We start from the raw sequence: 19,128 nt of genomic DNA, 5'->3' as shown, positions 1-19,128 counted from the left end.
TTAATGCATGACAGTGCGCGGCGCTAGAAGTGCTTTTGGTATACTTATACATCTCTATGCCGTTGTTGTGCAATATCTAAGGCGTGTTCCTTTTAAAAAGCTGAAGGTATTTAGACAGTAAGGAAGCATTTCTAAAAATCTCGGTAAACCATTGCAATAAGTATGCCAGTTTATATTATCACCATAGGTTCTTGTGTCGAACGGTGCTAAATGAACCATGGTGCATGCATGGAAGTATTCGGGGCGGAGAAGTCTCAGGCCTCTGCTATGGAAGTCCTGGAGAAACGTCAGCTTGATTGCAGAGTCTGTGGACGCCAGCACACGATTAACTTGTGTTGCTGTGGCCACCCAGCGCCATGCACGGTCCTGTACCCACAATTTTGTGTTCAGGCGCTTTGTGGCTTCGATGGATCTAGCTGTGGAGTTAAGTATGCGTCCTTCGCAGCCTTCGCACCGGCAGTGTTGGATACGGATGCCGGTATGCCATGTTTTCAGACCTGTTGTCGCAGCGCGGGCTTCGAAGCACGGCGCCGTTGCCCGGTCCGTTACCCATGCCGGGCGCCCGTCCAGCGCGCCCCGCCTTCCTGCAACAACTAGCCGAGCGTCGGCGCCGTGTTATCGGTGGGATGTCGTGCCCTGGACTGCGCGACGAATGTTACGCCTGCCTATACGGCTGTTCCCAGGCGGGTGTGTTGGGGCCGCGGGACATTGAGGCCGCCATCATGGACACGGGCGGCGATGCAGGGCGCGCGCTAGCCTGGTACCCCGGGTTGTTGATGGCATGGTGGTTTGCTAAGGTCAGTGCATGTGGGTCGGGCAAAGGCAAGGCTAGCGTGTTGGTCTGCCTGACAAATGTTAACCCACATGGGAATCCTGACATGGCACCACAGGCGGATACATTCTTCCGGGAGAATCAGCTTCCAGCATACTACGGCGAAATCGACTCCATCCGGTCCGTTGTCTGCAGTTTCTCCTCCGCAGCTGTATGGCCGTGTGCCGCGTGTCTGGCCCTCAACAGAAATCACCAATTGAAGCGTTCAGCCGACGCTGCTTCACTGCGAGTCGCTGCGACACAGCGAGTCGCGACAGACCCAAGTGTCATTGTCCCCTTCCGTTCTGCCGAGGGACTTGAGCGTGCGGGACACGTTGAGCTCTTTGAGCGGCTCAAGGTGGTCACATCCGCATTGATCGCCGAGCGGGCAGATCGAATAGTGCTGGACAGGGAGATTAAGCGGCGGACATCCCTTTTCCAGGCTGATAGAGTGAGGCTACAGGCATACGCTCGGGCAGATGCATCACGCAGTGAACCCGTCCGACTGCTCGAAACATCACAACGAGGTATGATGCAGTGTCGGCATGCGTGAGTAGTGTAGGCTGGCGTGCGTGTACACATGCCTTGACTTGTTAACCATCGGACATCGATTGACATTCAGGACTCGTTGACGGCACAATTCAACAGTTGCTGCGGGGTATCATCCGGGGTCTCAGCATCAAAGGACAACAACGCCAGCCGGAGGAGGTAGCTTTTTACATTGCCCCTTGCAGTGACGTGGGTGTCCGTGCTCCAACCCGTCGTGCTGACTATTGACCAAATGCACATTGGCTGGCGCCTAAGGTACGCGGGCCTGCAGTAGGGTACATTAAAAGCCAGGAGCATGGCCATGCGTTCACGGGCGAATGACTGGTACCAAATAGGATCAGCAATGTCGACACTGTAACACGTGCTGCAGGCGCCAGCTCATCAACCCCCGGAAGATGATGATGATCGGGCCATACCTCATCAGCTTCCCTGCACTGCGCGCGCTGAGCAAGCGCATGCCCCATGTCAACATCTCGTCCCAGGATCTCAACTACAAGGACAAACAGAACCAGCGCGCCACTCTCAAGTAGGCTCTATCCAACCTGGAATTAGGTACAGACTGGTTTGTGGCTGACTTACCGCCATTCACTGACAGACAGGTTGGCCGACCTCGACATGGATCCCTCAACTGGAAGCTTCAAGGCAGTCAGTGTGCTGCGTGACGCACTGGAGACAGGTTCACGCAGTCCGGTTGGCGGTGATGGTCCTATCGTTGACGGCTCGTATTATGCTACCTTCCTCTATGTGACGTTCATGCATTATTTAGTAGCTGGCCGCTGAAAAGGCCTCTCGAGATGCTGGTGGTCGTGCTATGCGTGTACCAGCTTACCGTGCTTACTGTGTACCAGCTACTACAGCTACATTGTGCCGGGCCACACTACTGCAGGGCAGGCGCGTGTGCTTACATTTCTTTGTCTGCGTGAATGATTGGATGTATGAATGAATGGACGAATGAAAGGTGTGGTTAACATGCCCCTGGTTTGGTTCGGTTCGGGTGGTGGTATCTTTTTGAACACATGTAGTCTGGTCGAGTGCCGGGGGCCCTTAGCAGGACTGAAGCACAGTTCAAGACGAGGCGTGTGGATACTCATTCACACATACACACACAATGAATGTATGGGTGAATGAGTACGGAGTACGGCAGTACGGAGTACAAGCATGTACGGATTTGAAACCAACAAACACACGAGAGATATTTGTAAGTGCTCCCCTTGTTTTGTAAAGTTCCTTCAACTCCCGCGATTCTGAATGCGTGCCTGAGAGTTTGGGGGCAGACCCTGCAATTGGTCTAGATTGCTCGGTAGAAGGGTTTAAATTGACACCTGGGACAAGTTGAATTGCCGGGACAGGCCCTTGAATTGGCCTGACAGGGATATGAATTGGCCTGGCAGGGACATTCCGACAGTCAGAATTGGCCTGTCCGGGTGCCGAATTAGCCTGGCGGGACATTCCGACAGTCAGAATTAGGCTGACAGGGTGTCGAATTGGCCTGGCAGGGACATTCGGACAGTCAGAATCAGCGTGTTCAGGGTGTCGAATTAGGGAAGCACGGGAATTGTGCGACCGGGGCAGTCAAAAGAATTGCTCTGCCCGACAGTTTGTCCTACCCTCTACTTCCCTTCGGATTAGCACCGATCCTCAGATGGTAGTACTTGTACAAACAAGGACAAACTTATACAAACAATAAAATTCGCCCACGCTCCCCTCTTTACTCAGCCATTCATCCGCTCATTGATGAGTCCATCCATCCATCCATTCATTCATTATACTCATTATATTCGCTCATTTACTCATTCCGCCCGCTTAGGTGTGCAACGCCAACAGGGCGTGCCTCGCCCGCCGCCGCGTCCCCAAACAAGCCGCCTGGTCCGCAGCCACCAATGACACCGCACACCGCGCAACTGCCCCACCCCCCGCCGCCGCCAGTAGCTCCCCCGCCTCCCGTCGAACTGCCTGGATCCAAGGATCACCACCCTCCCTGGACGCCGTACCTCCCCGGCCTCCCGCCGCCAAAAGGAACTCGTGTCCCCGGGCCACCGGGCGGCAGACACCCGCGGGGCGGCTCCGTCGCCACAACGGATCGTCATCAACATCAGCAGCGGCATTACTGCCGTACGCACAGCAGCCGCCGTCGCCACTATCGCCGTTTCCACCATCGCCAGAACCAAACCCGCCGCCGCCGCTGTTGCCGTCACCGCCGAGGCTAGCACCGCCGCTGCATCCGCGCAGGACTGCCCGCTGCGCCGACACGCCGTTCCGGGACTTCAGCAGCCCGATCGTCCATTCCAGCCAGTACGGTACGCCGTACGGGCCACAGGGCGCCGTCGCGGCGGCGGCCATGAGGCCCACCTGCCGGCGCTGCAGCTCCCCAAACGCGGCCCTCAACGGCCCCCCGCATGGCCACACGCACCGCGAGTCCCCGCGGACACCTCCCTCACCTCCGTCCTCGCACTCGGCCCCGCCCCCGCCCTCCTGTACACCCCCCTCCCCTCCTCCCCCGCCTCCTCCCACCACCACCTCTTGGTTGTGACGTCCCTGAGCCTTCGGAAGAGCCTCGTCACCGTCCTGATGATGATGATGATGATGATGCCCCTGGAGTTGTTCTTCCTGGTCTTGTTGGTTTACTTGGTGTTGTTGTTGGCGTTGCCAATCCTGTTGCAACAGCCACATTAGTCGCCGTGTCGCCACAACAGCAGGCGGCGGCGGCGGCGGCGCCGCGGGTGCAACTTCGCCGCGGGGATCTGGACGATTGGAACCTGGATCTATTTTCAGAACTCGACCACAATCCGACTTTGAATCTGGATTTCGATCGCGATGATGTTCCTCGCGCAATCCTTGAGGACGATCCAGGCCCCATTCCCAATCCTCACTCAAATCCAACTCCAAATCCGGATTCAGGCAGCGCTGCAGGTTTTGCAACAAGGCACCTGAGGCCGCTGCCGCCGGCCCTGCTGATGAAGCAGATGCTGCTGATGAAGCAGGTGAAAACGCGGATGCTTGTACGGCAGTAGTTGTTCTCGGTGGTTGCACTGTTAATGGTGGTGGCGGTGGTGGCGGTGATGATGTGCGGGTGGGTGCGCGTGCTAGGGCTGTGAGAGGTGCTGCCTTACGGAGGACCAGCCGGGGCCCGGGGCGGGTGGTGGTGAAGGTGGTGTGCACCAGCCAAGCATGTAACAGGACCTGGGGGAAGGGGGGGAGCGGGTATCGGGGCGGGACAGGCGAGGAGAGGTACAGCAATACACACGCAAGTACGGTACACTGGCTGCTTCAAAGAACACCCGCCATCGTGGGAAAGCGAGCATTGCCTAAGATAACACTTCCAGACTGCACGTACACACATACATACATACGCCGGGGCCAGTACCTGCGCCGCGAGGGTGGGGTCGGGGAGCCCCCGACCAGCTGAGCCCTCAACCGCCTCCGCCGCTGCAGCAACATGCCGCCAAGTCCCCTCCTCCTCCTCCCCCTCCGCCGCCGCCGCCTCCCCCTCCGCAGCCGCCGCCTCCTCAGCCGCCGCCGCCACCTCCTCCCCTTCCTCCTCCTCCTCCTCCTCCTCCTCCGCCTCCTTCTCCTCCCCCCCCTTTCCGCCGGCGGCCCCCAGCAGCCTTGACGAATGGTTGGCCTCCGCCGGGCCGTCAGGTCGCCGGCTCCTCACCAGGGGCTCGCATTGCCGCGGCTCCCCAGCGCCACCGCGCGCCTGCCGCCAGCGCTGCCGGGGCTGCTGCCGTTGCCGGCGCACCGCCGCCGCCGCCAGCGCCACCGCGCAATGCGCCACTGCCTGCCAGCTGAACGTCCCTTCTACCTGTTTACCGCACACAGCGTATGCATGGGCGTGCAGGGGCGGCTGTGTGAGCATGCGTGTGGGCATGGGTGTATGTGGAGGTGGATTTCCCGCCGGTCACACATACATACGACTGTCACTGCGCTCGATCAGGATGCTCAGGAAGGACCTCCGGACGCTGACGTTTGGCAAAGCACAAGATGACGCGATTGAGGCACACAGCGACCACACAAAGTGAATATGGCGGGTTGCGTTCGCGACACCCCGGTTTGTGTTTTGTTGTCCTCCCTTACCCGGCTAGATGCACTAGATTCCCCGCCTTCCTTTCCCTCCTTTCCCCCTCCCGTACCTCCCGTACTCCCGTACTCCCGTACTTCCCGTACCTCCAGTCCAAAGGTTACGTGCAGTGATATTCCGGAGAGGTGCCCCTCCCAGTCACCATCACCACCACCACCGCCGCCAGTGCCACGCCGCAGTACCGCCGCGGATAGCGCCCCCTCCACCATCTCCCCCCCCTCTGCTACTGCTGCTGCTACTGCTGTTGCCTGGTGTCCCCACCCCCTCGGCACGTACAACAAATCCCCCGGCTGTAACACCACACGAGTCGCTGCCGCCTCTGCTGCTGAAACTCCTGAAGATGATTCCGCCGGGCTTGCTGCTCCTGCTCCTGCTGCTGCTGCTGCTGATGCTGCGGCCTCAGTCGGTTTGCAAGCATTGACATCAAACCCGGCTGGTGGCGACCGCACCTGAGGCGGCGCAGCTCTCCACCTCTCACCCTCCGCGGTGGCCGGGGCGGATTTCGCCGCCGCCTCGATGCCACGCAAAGACGGCAAAAGCACCGGGTACGTGGTGTCGCCGATATGCGCGGTACTGGTTGTAGTGGCTGTAGCGCCGAGGGGCCCCAGCGGCAGGCGGGGGCAATAGGTGAGAGGGAGCAGCTGCGCCGGCAGTAGCCGTGGCGGCTGTAGCAGCCACTCCTTGGCGCCCTGCAGCTGCAGCACCAGCACGCAGTGGTCGTCGTAGTGGGCGGCTAGACCTTGGCGGCCTGCAAGGGTGGTGTCCCAGACGTGCGTCTGTCTGTCTGTCATCTGTCTGTCTGTCATCTGTCTCTGTCATCGGTCATTATATATGATGTGTGAAACAGGGGGGTATATCTTCGCCTGTGGCAGCTACCTGCGAAACCCTGCCTTCCCCGGTATTTCGGGGCACCCTCATCCAGTCACCCTAGTCAACTTCTCAGTGGATCGCTCAGGTTCCGCACCCACCACCAGCATCCAACGGAATCTGCCGGGTCGACAGCGGCCCAACTCCATTCCTGGTCGGCTCGCGGGTTAACTTTATCCCAGGTCACCACCGTCCATCAACTAGGGGCACCGTCCACCATCGGAAGGATTTTCGACCGTGACAGGTCTCGATTCCAGAATCTCCCGGGGGCAATGGTTGCGCGTTACCAGTATTAGACATGTATGTATGTTGTGATCTTGCTGCTTGCATTACTACTTACTCGGATGTGTTTTGCCTCCCCACCTCCCCTCCCCACCACCCGGCACCCACCGGGGGGACTGCCGTACACATTCGCCCCGGCGGGTAGCCCTAGGAGCCACTCCATGTCGTCCTGGGGGGATTGGGTAGAGAGAGAGAGAGTGTGTGTGTGTGTGTGTTAGCGGGGGCCCAGCCCGGTGCGGATATTTAGCCCCGACCGAGGAGGGGCTGATGCGGAGGGGGGAGAGGCTGTGACAGTTAAGGCCCGCTCGATCCCTCCCCCCACATGGACGTGCCTGTACGGCACACAGTTGGACACTCCGTGTTCCCGCTGCCCGGAGCACAGTTGTGAATCCTGACCCAAGGGCTGTACGGCACTCCGCCGTCGTCACCGCGGCGGGTGCTAGTGGCGGCGGCGGCGCCGCTACCCAATCCGTAGCAACCCCAGCGGGCGGCGAGTGGGCGGCGGGCGGGGCTGTAGCGGCGGTGGTAGGTACAGCAGTCGCGGTGAAGCGCTCGGAGCCACCCTTTACAAGGTCCACATCCACCCTGTCGACCATGTACGGCAATATCGTGCTGCGTGCCTGCCGTACGTACGGCAGTAGTCGGCGGTCAGCTGAGGCCATGACGGGGCAGTGGCAACTTGCGGGAAGGAGAAGACGCATCAGAGAACTGGCAGTCAGAAGGGCAGCTCCGCCACTGCCGCCGTCGGCGTCGCCGTACTGTACGGCATCTGCATCGAAAATTCTGTCGTACATTATAGCAGGTCGGGATTCCGATATCCCGAGAGCCCGTGTATGATCCACAAGCCGGGGTCCCTGCGGCAACTTTGCTACAGCCGCTTCCATCACCTGAAGTTTCCGTACGTGCTCATCCACATGCCGTACAGCCCCCAGCCAAGCGGTTGATGTTCCACCACCGGTCACACACCCCGGTGGACAACTTCGGCCGTAGCAGGGGTTCAGGTGCCGGTGCTGCAGCGGCAGTAGCAGCGGCCGCATTTCCCAGTAGTCCGTCAACAGGTGCCGCCACTGGGCGGGCCGTAGCAGGCTCCAGCGGCCGCTTCCCCCAGTGGTGGTGGTGGTGCTGCTGCTGCTGCTGCCGTAGGGTAACCAGGCGCCACTGGCGGCGCCTACCGTCCCCCATCCCTCCTCCAGCGCCGCACCCCTCTCCGGAACCACATCCACTTCCCCCGGGGAGACAACACCAACACGGACCGCACCATCACGACGTCTCATCCAACCAGATTCAGACTCCGGCGGCTCCGCAATCGCCCCAACGGTTTCTCCGGAAGCGGCGGCGGCACCGGCGGCGGCGGCGTCCGCCAACAGCATCACCAGACTCGCTAGGTCACGGAGAACCGCCGGTGGCGGCGGCGGCGGCGGTGGCGGCTGCGCCAGGGAAGAGGCGGCGGCAGCGACGCCGCCGTCGTTATCGCCGCCCGCCAGCTCCGCCAGTGTTGCATGTCGCGCCGTACGCCACGCCTATATGCCGTTTCCGCACGCCCGAAAATTCGTAAACGTAAGGATGCAATCGCATTAGCGAGGTTGCAGTTGGAGACACGTCAGGCGTGTCACTACTCCATGTGCCCCGTCTCCCGTATGGTCCCCGGCGACTCAGTCCTAAGAGATTGTACTCAGACATGCATACGTACATACGTGCATGCGCACACCTTTACCTGCTGCGCCACAGGCAGCGCTGCTACAGCTTGCCGCCAGCCCACCAACTGCAGATGCGGCTCCTCCCCCTCCGCCACCTCGTCGAGATCCTGCTGTAGCTGCAGCTGCGCTATCGGCGGCGCTGATGGCGGCGGCGGCGGCGGCGGCGGCGGAACCCCGTTCATACCCACGGCGGCAGCCCCGTCGCTGCTACAGCCGTCTCGCACCACCTTGAAGCTGCCGCTGTTGCTGCCGTCGCCGCCGATATCCAGAGAGGGGCAAGATGCCGCCGCCGCTGACACCCCCTTCTTCCTCCCATCAAGCCCCCCTGCCTGTACGGCAGTCGTCTGCTCGTCCAACATCAGATCCAGCAGTAGCTGCAATTTCTCGGCCAGACGGGGACATCGTAGCCGCCGCAGTAGCACTCGGTGGAGATGGCCATGGTACGGCAGGTGCTGCTGCGGGCTACTGCCGTAAAGAAGTAGCGGGAGCGGAATGCCGCCGACGTCGGTCCAAGAGCCGGGGGAAGGCCACGTCGACGGCGGCGGTAGCGGCGGCAGCACCGGAGGATCCGCTCCGGAACCACACGCCGCCAGGCGTCGCCGCTTCACCGTCGGCAGCTGCGGGTCGTCTCTCCAGCGCTCCGAGACCACGTCTACAGGTCCTCCAGCACGCCGCGTTTCCGAAAGTCCCCCGCCCCCACCGCCTGTATGGTCTCTGCTGCCACAGGTACCGGTAGTCGCCTCCGGGGGCCCCTTTTCCTCCGCCCACTTCGCCCCCTCCCGCCCCACGTCGAGGTGCTCTACAAGGGCCGTCAGCAGCGGCGGGACAGCGCCACTGGAGATTAGGGCCTGCGAGTGCAAATGTGCGAGTATCCCTTTTTGAATTTGCGTATGTATGTATGACTCAGATTACACTGTGGGCCGCGAGAGCCGGGGGCCGGGGGCCGAAGCCGAAACACAGCGCAAGGGTCGTATGTATGTATGTATGTATGTATGTATGTATGTATGTACTTCTGGGTGTGCTAGGGAGCAGGACACATCAGCTTCGGGCGACAGCACCGCGGCTCGATGTGGCGGCAGTGGGCAGTGGGTGGCACCTGGTAGAGGAAGTGTCTGCGCCAGGCGACGAGGGTGCTCAGGCACAGATGAGGGAGTGATGGCACCACGGTACTGATGTTGGGCCATAAGCGGTGAAAAGATCTTGATTGTTTCTCGGGGTTTGATGCCGCAATCATTAACCGTTATCCTAACTCCTTGTTAATTTAATAAATGCCTTGAGGGGAAGGTTGACGTACATGTCCGGAGAGGGGATGGGTAGGGTCTGAGCGGGGTTTCCGGGTTTCCTGTGTCTTCGTGAACCCCCACCCCGAGAGCCGGATGAGGCCGAGGTTGGAGAGGAGTCTTGTTGCGTGTTTCAGGCGCAGTGTGCGAACTCGCGTGGCGGAGCCTTGACTCGTGAGAGCATGCGCCGCGTGCGATGCCTTCATCCGCTCCGGGCGAGGGGGAGCGGAGCTAGCGGACCTGCGGCTCTCAGCTGCTTAGGGGGAGGGGACAGCGGCGCCGCGCGCCCCTCTCCCGTCCGCGGGAGAGAGCTCAGGCGGCCTTTCCGTTGGGGCTGGGCAGCAGCCCCTGGCCAGTGTCAGGCCCGGTCAGGTACTTGCAACCTTCACGCATATGACACACACACACGCACCTGCCTCCCCTCGGGCAGCAACGCCAGTGTACGGCAAGCGAACAAAACCAGCCGCCAGAACGCCGTACATCGTGCACCACGTGGACCGGCATGAGTGGAAGCCCTAGACCCCGTCCTTGTCCGGCTTCCCAAGCGGACCCCCTCGGCATCGCTGCCCTCGCTGCTGCTACTGCCGGCGCTGCTGCTGGCATCAGCATTGCTACTGCTGTTAGTGCTGACGTCACTATTTCTTTCATCAGTGGAGTCGCTGCCACTGCTTCTGCTTGTACTGCTAATACGGTTACTGCTGTTGCTACGGCGCTTAGTGCTGGCTAGGCGGCCTAGGTCCCACGCCCTGCTCAGGCCTAAACCGCAACCAGGAGTGGGGTCCGCGCTGTCGTTTGTTATTAAGTCCGCTTTCAGCTTCCTCCCAGGAGCTGGAGCTGGTTCTGTTGAACACCTGCAGCCGCCCTCAGACTGGTCCACCTTCCCTCCCCCACCGCCCAGACCTGCACAGTCCCCGGAGCGCGGCGGCGGGCTTCAGTCTGGTGTTGGGGTAGAGGAGGAAACCATGGGAGGAGGCAAAGAGCAACGAAATGCCTCTTTATCGCTGCGGAGGTTAAAATGCTGCGGAGGTTAAAGGAAGCAGTATGAAGGGGCTCCTCCGGCTTCGTGGGGAAGTGGGTGCATAAGGGAATGGGCGGAATGAACAGTTTGTGGATGGGGGACAAGCTGAGCTATGCAGCAGATACCTGGTCGTACCTGCCGTACCACGCGTGCGCAAAGTTTTGCGGGCCTCTCGTATCAATAGCTCAACCAGGCAATGTGCGAGGTTGCTACCCTTTGCAATTATGGTCAAACTCTCAGGTCCTGCTGTCAGGAGGTCTCTGCATAGGTTCTGCGGGTGTTGTTAGGCATATAACTGCTGGTCGTTATCGCTGCCGGTTTTTGCATCACAATCATAGCTTGCTGGCAGTGTCCTTGGCCGCACCTCCAGTAATTTCAGCCCCTTTGAGTTGGCCTCCGCGTTTATTAGCCGACTGTAATCGTTCCGGGATAGCATCCTGCTTCAACAACGGTAATCGATTAAGCATATAGCGGGATATTGACCATTCATGGCGTATACGTATGCTTATAAGCATTTTTTACCCGCAAGCATGCGAATTCATCTAATCAACCTACCGTACACAACGGTACCGGTACCTTAAATTTTACACGTCAAATTTACCAGCACAATGCCTGCACTGTTGCTGCTTCCTTTCGGACGGAGGGCAAAGCAAAAATGTCCGGCTTGTTCGAACCAACCTCGAACGGCTTCCGGAGACACACTCGAGCAGTCCGCATTACAGCGGGACTCATGCTGGTCGCCGCAATAGGTATCGCCGGATACGCAACCTTCAACGCGGGCCGTGCAGCGTACAAGTTCGTGTCCCGAGAGCCACAGTCCAAGGACTTAGGGAAATCCAGCTGAATGCATATTTTGACCATCACAAACGACCAAATCGCCCAGCTCTACAAGTACATAAAGTAACCATGCTTGTAAAAACAGATCCCTCCTAGCAGCGCAGCTGGGTCCACCTCAGCATCACGCCTTGGTATGGACAGGGGCCACCTCCTCGGTCTTCTTCTGCGTCGCCCTGGCAGCCACAGTGGCCGCGCACGCGGGGCGCTCCGACATCCTACCAGGAAGGAAAGGGGGAGCACAGCACGAAGGAGCGGAGCGGGAAGAAAACTTCAACGACTTTGGCAGCGGAGGGGAAGAGCGATGGAGCTGCATGGTTCTTACGGCACCAACGGCAAGCCTACGCTCTTATGGGGAGTGAGTTCGCTAGCTTCCTAATTGGCCATGTGGCACGGATTGTGGACCCCGACATGTGAACGCAGATCAGAACATCTGAGCCACCTGAGTCCATCGGTGGCTGCTGGCATCGGAGATAGCGACACATAACGAGAGCCACATGGCGCAATGCAAAGAAACATGTGTAAGACAGTCACATGCGTTACTGAATGGATGAACACTACCAACAGCAGGAGGTCGATGTGCCCAGCCCGGAACGGCCCTGGGTCGCTTTCCTGTTGACTGTCACACGGCGGTGGTTTTCTAACGCCGCTTCAGTATTGTATATGTGCTGCTACAACAGCCGCGGTTGAGGCGTGAGGTGGTGGTTGACTCTTTTCGGTCCTCACCTCTTCATGTAGGCCAGCACATTGGGATAGGGACTCAGGTCGAGCTGCGGTGGGGTGGGAGTGGGGGGAATGCGGGAGGGGGCGCAGGGGAACCGGCGGACGGATGTGGGAGCGGTGGATGACTTCACCCAGGACCCAAATCGTACTTTGGCGAACCAGGGTGTCCCTGTGCACGTCGGGGTGTGTGTGGGATAATGGCTGATGTGGGTCGGTGGAGGAGGGCGAGCAACCTAAGGATCACGTGTTAGTTGGTTAATTTAGTTGGTCGGGATCCGCCTGGAACCAAGGAGATCAGAGCCAAGCGAGCTGAGTTAGGGACATGCGCATACGCATGATGATGATATACATACATATCGCCGCCCATCCGCCTATCAGCCAAGCATGCCAGGACCCCGGGCCCAACCTCAAACCTCGTCAACCTTCACCCCGCTCCTCTTTCCTCTCAGACACAGACATACGCACGCAGATTCCCACCCAACACACACCCAACAAACACCCAACAAACACACATACATGCATGCTGACACACCTGCGGAAAGAAAGCGGGGATGTAGAGCAAGTAGGCACCAACAGCCACATCCGACACGCTGAAGGAATCGCCCTCGATGTATTCTTGGCGCGACAGCAGCTCGTCCAATGTACGGAACAGATCCGGCATGGACCGCTCGCGCCACTGCAAAAAAGGGCCGGGGCGGGGCATGATCAGCAATGGTAATGGAGCGGACTACAGAAGGCAGGGAGTACGGCATTGCCCAAAGGATAGATCAATCCACTTCTGTTCGGGGGACCCATCAACTGTGGAAAACATCCTAACTCCACCCACCTGGCCGCGTGCACGGTCACACGCTCACTCACGCCACCACCCTCACACGCTCATTCACCTGCTCCACGAACACGGCTTGTGTCATGGTGCTGTTGGCGAACAGCGTCCACTGAGCTGCACGCGCCCGCTGAGAGGGAGTACGGAGCTCGCCGTACTTTTCAGCCAGATATAGCAGGATGGCGCCGCTCTCGAACTGCGGAGGCAGAACGTCAGTGCGTCGAGGGAGCCCAACGGGGCAGTGGGAGTGTCCGACGGGGCAGTGGGGGTGTCCGACGGGCAGTGGGAATGGAGCGAGGGGAGCCCAGGGGCAGCGGTGCAGCTGGGGAGGACTCGGAAGCCGCAAACAATAAGAAGTTGCAGGGGGAATCAAGGAAGTGACTTGCCATGGTGCAAGCGAAGGCGATGGTGTTTGTAGGAATGGGACGTGGGAAAGTGAGGAGGAAAACACGAGCCCAGGATTTGTTGCAAAACAGCGGTTTAAGTCGTCTCCTTGAGTAACTCCCTCTACCCCGCAAGATCCATATCCCGAAGACGACATTGGCACGCCCATCTGCATACCTGCATAATCATGAGTCTCTTCTTCCTACCACTCTAAACCTAACTTTTCGCCCCACCCACCAGCTTGAGATCGCCGTCCTCTAGGGCTGGAATCTTGCCAAACGGGTTAACCTGCCATGCACGAAACACAAGAAGATGTGCGATGACCCAATTACCGCCCTCTAACTTGTATGTCTTCTTTTTATTTTACCTGCTTGAACCAATCCGACTTATGTTCACGCTGTTCGCGCATATCAAGATTCACAACATTGACATCACCCGCAACGCCCAGCTCCTGAATATACCATTCAATGATCCGACCGCGGCTGGCAGGATTACTGTAAAGCTTTGCAGCAGCATAGGAACGGACGGATGGCCGGCGCGTGACAGAACGATGTGCCTGGAAAGGCTTTTGGTTGCGGATCGCCGACATCGTTTCTCACGACTGTAAGATTGCCTAAGGTCAAAAATTTCAGCTACATGATAAATGAATTTATAGGACGAAATGCTTGCCGTACCTACATGAACTGAAGATTGAGGTTTCGAACACTTCGATCACTATCCGTACGGCTGCGGTTGATCAATCCCTGTTTTGTAGCCTTTTCATTAACTTTAGGTTACTTTCCAACACCGGCTTCTTGCCCTGATTTGCACATGGTTGCATCTAGACCATGTGTCCGGCAGTCCCAAGTTTGTTTTTTGGATCCCCTCACCTATCGTGTCGAGGAGAGAGCGCCTGCCTTGCTGCCCCCTCCTGCCGTGCCCAATGAGGTGAAACAGATCTAATCATCGAACCTTCTGAAATGCTGAGACTTTTGCACAAAGGAGACAGCTACAGCCCCATTGAGCTCCGCAAGCAAATCGGGCGTCCTTATCCCTTTGCCATTATTCGCCTGCAGAGCCGCTCCACCCCGGCGTTCGGGCCACCACCCCTTGCCTCAACCTTATACCTTAAGGATGCCGTGCCTGCCTCCGATCCCCTCACGGTCCCTGCCGACAGTCGTGAGAGACAGACATGTCCCCAGTAACAATTTGTGCAGCCAAATACCGGGTTCGGCAGGACTCCTCGCCGCCCTTCCACACCACACCGCCCCGCACGGCCCGACTCGTTTTTCGAGCTGACCACGCACGGCTCAATTAGTATTAATAGTAGCAGCAGCAGCAGCAGCAGACGCCACACGCAAAACCGTGTTTGTGGTGCTAAATCCACACCACGGGAGCCCTGTCTTTTGTGCTGCCCCTCATCGCGCAGCTGCCACCAAGCCATACTTGTCCGGACACAGAGAAGGTCATCGCAGCAAGTGATTGCAGCCAGTAAACCCCCAAGCAGCAGCATCCGAGCTACAACCGAACGTCAAACTGCCAGTTTCCTAAGCTTACTGGAACAATCCCTTGCCAACCATTCTCGTCGTTCCACGCGACACGCAACGCCTCGTCTAATGCACCTGCTCTACATCCATCCAACACCGCCGTAAGCAGCGGACCAACGCCATCCTCCCCATCCTCCCCACCACCCTGTGTCTGTCTACACAGCCCCCTCTCTTGCAGGACCCATCCTCTTCTCATGCGTGCTCTAGGGCGCAGCGATTCTTCCCCCTTCCTCCACCAAACCGCCGCGCCCACCATAATCCCCCCAGCACGCGGGTGGCCATCAGTTCCTTCACCTATCCTTCCTGCTGGCTCTACCAACAGCCGTCAGTGCCCTTCTCTACCCACTACTTCCGCACCGCCGTCAACGCAAAGCGTCACCCACTCACCCACCATCTCCTATCCCCGAGCAGAGCTCTGCTGCCGTGTCCCCACGTACTGTTTGTGCGCCGGAAGGCGCGGCCGCCATCCTAACCCCCCCTCGCAAACGGAACTCTGGCCTCTAGCGGCTCTCGTGGCCGGCGGGGCTGACGGCGGCAGCGGCACGGAACAACGTGCCTAAGCCAAAAAGGGCGAAAACGCCCGAGCAAAATTAATTGTTCGCTATCCCTTTTTTCCCAACGCCAAAGCAACATAAAGTTGGGAAGCATTCTCACAGACACACACACCCAGCATGTCAACTTTCTGCCCAGCACGAACACGCGCTGAGCTGCCCGTTGTTATGTGCGCAAGCGAGTACGGCAGGCTGGCAGCGGCGCCCAAGAGTTCAACGCGACCACATCAGCGCACACACACGCACCCCTTTGGCTTGATTGCCGCAAGCCACCGTGTAAGCTCGCATCGCACACATGGTACGCACACATACACAAGCTCGCAAGGCAAGTTTCGCAAGCAAGGCGCCTGCCGGCCTCGCGCCACTGAACCAGACTCCGGGTTACCTGGAGCACGAACCGACACGGGACCCATCCAGCCACATGGTCCCACACGGTCACTGAACACCCCCCAACTGAGACACCCGTGCCGTGGGTGTTCTCAGTGTTACCCGCAACGCTGCGGCGCGTCCTCGACGTGGCGTTCTCAACACCGCGGGAAGCCATACTGGCCAGAGGCGTTTTCCACGCCAGCCCCCGTGGCCCCTTCCGCTTGGGGGGACAGCCAGGCAGCAGCCTGGAGCACAGTCACAGTACTTGCTCCGCCCTGCATCTGGCCGGCGCCAGAGGTACCAAATCAGGCGAACCAGGCACATGCTACGCCTGCATTCCGCCCGGTTGGTTCAGACTCCACAACAAGATCAGCCGAACCAACATAGCTGCGTCAGAGGGGGAGGTCCTAACCAGCGGGCTCGGCATGTGGGACTCTTCGTAAGAGCCAGAGCCAGCAGGGCCGCCTGGGATCGCTGGTTCCGGAACTCCTCAGGGCTGTATGTAGTCTGCCCCGGTAGATAAGCCTTTTTCGCGGCCCCCTTACCCTCCCGCCTGCTGCGACCCGGCTTCAGTCAACATGTGGCTTATGGCTTTCTGCCAGCTGCCGCGCCTGCAGCTGCTAATACTGGGTGGGTTGGGTAGGGAATGGCTCGGGCCTCCGGCACATTTCAAAGACCCGGAACAACCCCCGCTCACAAGCCGAGCCGCTCCCTCTCCAATCGCAGGACCATCTTCACGCGTTCACGGGTGGCCGCATGCTCGTTATCGGACCGGCACGTGTCTGGGGTGTACGGCTCCTCCACGTAGACGGAGTCCAGCACAACGATAACCTGGAAGCGTGAACAAGATGGCGGACGCAGATGCTTGGAAATCCTGACGGGAAGAAAGCAGTCATGCGCATAATGTCGCTTCTTTCAACGCACCTTGTTCCGCCAGACGCAGGGCATGGTCTTCACAAGCGCATCGAAAATCGCCTGCGCCTCTTTCGTGACGCCGTGCCCTACCCGCGCTGATTCCATCTCAGCTTGCTGCAACGCCTTCTCCTCGCGCTTTCTGCACCGCTCCAAGTCCACATGCGGTAGTTCCAGATCGAAAGGTTTCTCAGGCTGAACTGAGGACAAGACTTCACGAACACTGGTGGCCTTTACTAAGCGAAGATTAGATACTCCAGAGTGCGATCCATTCTCCTTGATGACCAGTAGGTTGGTTTGACGATCAAACGCGAACACGCAGCCTGACACCTCCTCGCCACTCTGTGTTCGGAAGGCAACTTGGTTTCCCACAGTCCAGTTGCTAATTGCGTCCCTATGACCAGCAGCTGCAAGCGCACTCGCCATACTTTGTGCCTAGATACGTCTCAGGTTTATTGTATTATCCTGTTTCTTGACTTGCGAGGAAAAAGAGATTGCAATGAGTATCGTAGCTGTTGTCGAGGCTTTGCTAACCGAGCGATATGATAACGGCTGTCATTTAGCTAAAAATATCAGTAGCTAGGTATAGCAATCGGTAAAGCAGGGGGCATTCAGACAAACCAATAGTTCGAGCCGATCAGGTGCTCGCCTGCAGCTGCGTGTGCAATGTCGTGTTAGTACTGTACCGTACAAACCACCGCATCACCGTACCCTCAGGCGCGAATGGTCTTTTATTGAAAAGCCAATTGGAGGACATGGGGAAACGACACCTTTGACGTGTGGTCACAGTATAGATTTCGGTGGCGCTACTCAGGCCACTACGACAGCTAGGAATGCTGAGGGCGCAATTTCTAGTGATAAGGCACGACGATGAACCTTGTTATATGCGCAAGCTTAGCGATATGAAGGCATTTTGGGGGCTGGATGATTGCGGTGTTCGAGGGCGCGGCGTTGCCAACCAGGCTCCCAATCTGGGTTGCCAACCCAAGATGGATATCAATCAGCTTAAACAGGCAACCAGGGGTAAAGATGTGCCGCTATAAGCATTGGATGGGTTTGCCCAAGCATGGCAGCGGCTATATCTCGCCAAAACAGCACGTCACGCTGATGCGTTTCAGGATGTGTGTTTGGCCTTTGGCGGTTAATCGACCGCACGGTAGGGAACGGTCTGCCCGGTGGTGCCGGGTCTGTGGGAACCGGCAAGCTGTTGAAGATGAATGCCATGTGCTGCTAGATTGTCCTGCGTATGCGAATATCCGTTTGAAGCTTTGGGACCTGGGGGTTACTCCTGGGGACCGCATGATCGAGATTATGGGCGTCAAGGATCAACGCGGGTTAGCGCGCGTCTTGGACGACATTAGAAGATGCAGGTTGCAGTACGTTGAAGATTAATCAATCTGTTATTGTTGGGTATCGGCGTTTTTCTTTTTTGAGTTCCTGTTTCCAGTTTGGCGGTTCATGAGCCTTTTGGCTCGTCTGGACCGTACAAGCTTGAAGCTTGTAAACGTAAAACGTAAAACGTATCAGCTTGACGTAGCAGCGGTTACATTAACAACACGCGCTCAGAGGCGGTGGCGGACCAAACTATCCATCCAAATGCATGAGTTGACAGGGCACAGCTGTAGCAAAGCTGTAGAGTACGAATACGTTGATTCGCGCGGATTCGGCCATGCCAAGAACGTAAGGAAACCATAAATGCCACCATGATGAATGTATCTATAGGATGATATACCTTTAAGGACGGTAAGTTCATCCCAGCCTGGTCAAGTTCCAGGAACCAGCGTAGCTGGGAAGGAAAGCGTATCGCGTCTGTCAGACTAGGAGGGAGCAGCCATGCGGGCGGGTCGGGAAAATCGCCCTTGCGCTTCAAGATCCATTGGGCGGGTCATGCTAACAGATTACTCATGCACTCTTAAGCTGGCACATGCCTCGTCGTATGATAGCCTATCCCAGGAATATGTTCTCAGTAACTGCTGTTGTCCCTGCAGGTCATCCGATGGAATCCCTGTAGATAACAGCTTCCGTTCCGCGAAGCTGCCCTTCGACGAGGCAACGTTGCAACAACAAATGCTGTCTCGCTCTGAAGGCCGCCCCTTCGTAGGGCAGCGAAATGCATGTTGCCTCGAAAGCAGGGGAAGGTGCCCTGCACAATCGTTCTACCTCACGTGTTACGTTTTCAGATGTCAACTTCCGGTAACTGATGTCCCACGGTTACCGCCAAACCGTTGCGGCTAGGAAGGCAGCAGAGCAGCCCCTGGTTGCAGCAGCGGAGGGCAACAGCGGTGGCCTGTGGTAAGATGATGATGATGCCGCACTTGCTCGCACACCACATTGTATTCGTCCGGCTGGCAATTCTTAATATAAAACTGTGAACTGCACGTGGATCTCTACCCTTTGCGAAATGCTGCAAGCTGACTGTCCGGG

The 19,128-nt window shown here is 58.2% G+C and overlaps 4 protein-coding genes across 4 annotated transcripts; 1 reads left to right on the top strand and 3 right to left on the bottom strand.

The window, feature by feature from the left end:
- Positions 1-43: 43 nt before the first annotated feature.
- Positions 44-1,890, top strand: VOLCADRAFT_107744 (uncharacterized protein; the record flags this gene model as incomplete). Its single annotated transcript, XM_002957554.1, has 4 exons — positions 44-478; positions 571-797; positions 891-1,360; positions 1,731-1,890. Exons 1-4 carry the CDS (start codon positions 211-213, stop codon positions 1,888-1,890), a joined length of 1,125 nt encoding a protein of 374 aa, XP_002957600.1. The 5' UTR covers positions 44-210.
- Positions 1,891-3,146: 1,256 nt separating this feature from the next.
- On the bottom strand, positions 3,147-10,125 carry VOLCADRAFT_98689 (uncharacterized protein; the record flags this gene model as incomplete). The annotated part of the gene is made up of 10 exons (XM_002957532.1): positions 3,147-3,223; positions 3,352-4,540; positions 4,725-5,204; positions 5,888-6,186; positions 6,696-6,756; positions 7,016-7,239; positions 7,789-8,014; positions 8,302-9,132; positions 9,381-9,396; positions 9,977-10,125. The coding sequence occupies 10 exons, from the start codon at positions 10,123-10,125 to the stop codon at positions 3,147-3,149; spliced, it is 3,552 nt and encodes a 1,183-aa protein (XP_002957578.1).
- Positions 10,126-11,151: 1,026 nt separating this feature from the next.
- VOLCADRAFT_77635 (uncharacterized protein) lies at positions 11,152-13,956 on the bottom strand. Its single transcript, XM_002957531.1, has 6 exons — positions 13,714-13,956; positions 13,584-13,634; positions 13,024-13,158; positions 12,672-12,815; positions 12,143-12,186; positions 11,152-11,634 (listed from the first exon to the last, which is right to left on the bottom strand). The coding sequence occupies exons 1-6, from the start codon at positions 13,933-13,935 to the stop codon at positions 11,541-11,543; spliced, it is 690 nt and encodes a 229-aa protein (XP_002957577.1). The 5' UTR covers positions 13,936-13,956; the 3' UTR covers positions 11,152-11,540.
- A 2,529-nt stretch (positions 13,957-16,485) lies between these two features.
- Positions 16,486-17,130, bottom strand: VOLCADRAFT_68382 (uncharacterized protein; the record flags this gene model as incomplete). Its single annotated transcript, XM_002957530.1, has 2 exons — positions 16,486-16,623; positions 16,717-17,130. 2 exons carry the CDS (start codon positions 17,128-17,130, stop codon positions 16,486-16,488), a joined length of 552 nt encoding a protein of 183 aa, XP_002957576.1.
- Positions 17,131-19,128: the final 1,998 nt, after the last annotated feature.

This window comes from Volvox carteri (genome assembly GCF_000143455.1).
Source record: "Volvox carteri f. nagariensis unplaced genomic scaffold VOLCAscaffold_75, whole genome shotgun sequence".
NCBI lineage: Eukaryota > Viridiplantae > Chlorophyta > Chlorophyceae > Chlamydomonadales > Volvocaceae > Volvox > Volvox carteri.
Note: the sequence above shows the minus strand (reverse complement) of the source record. Positions and strands in the feature narration are given on the sequence as shown.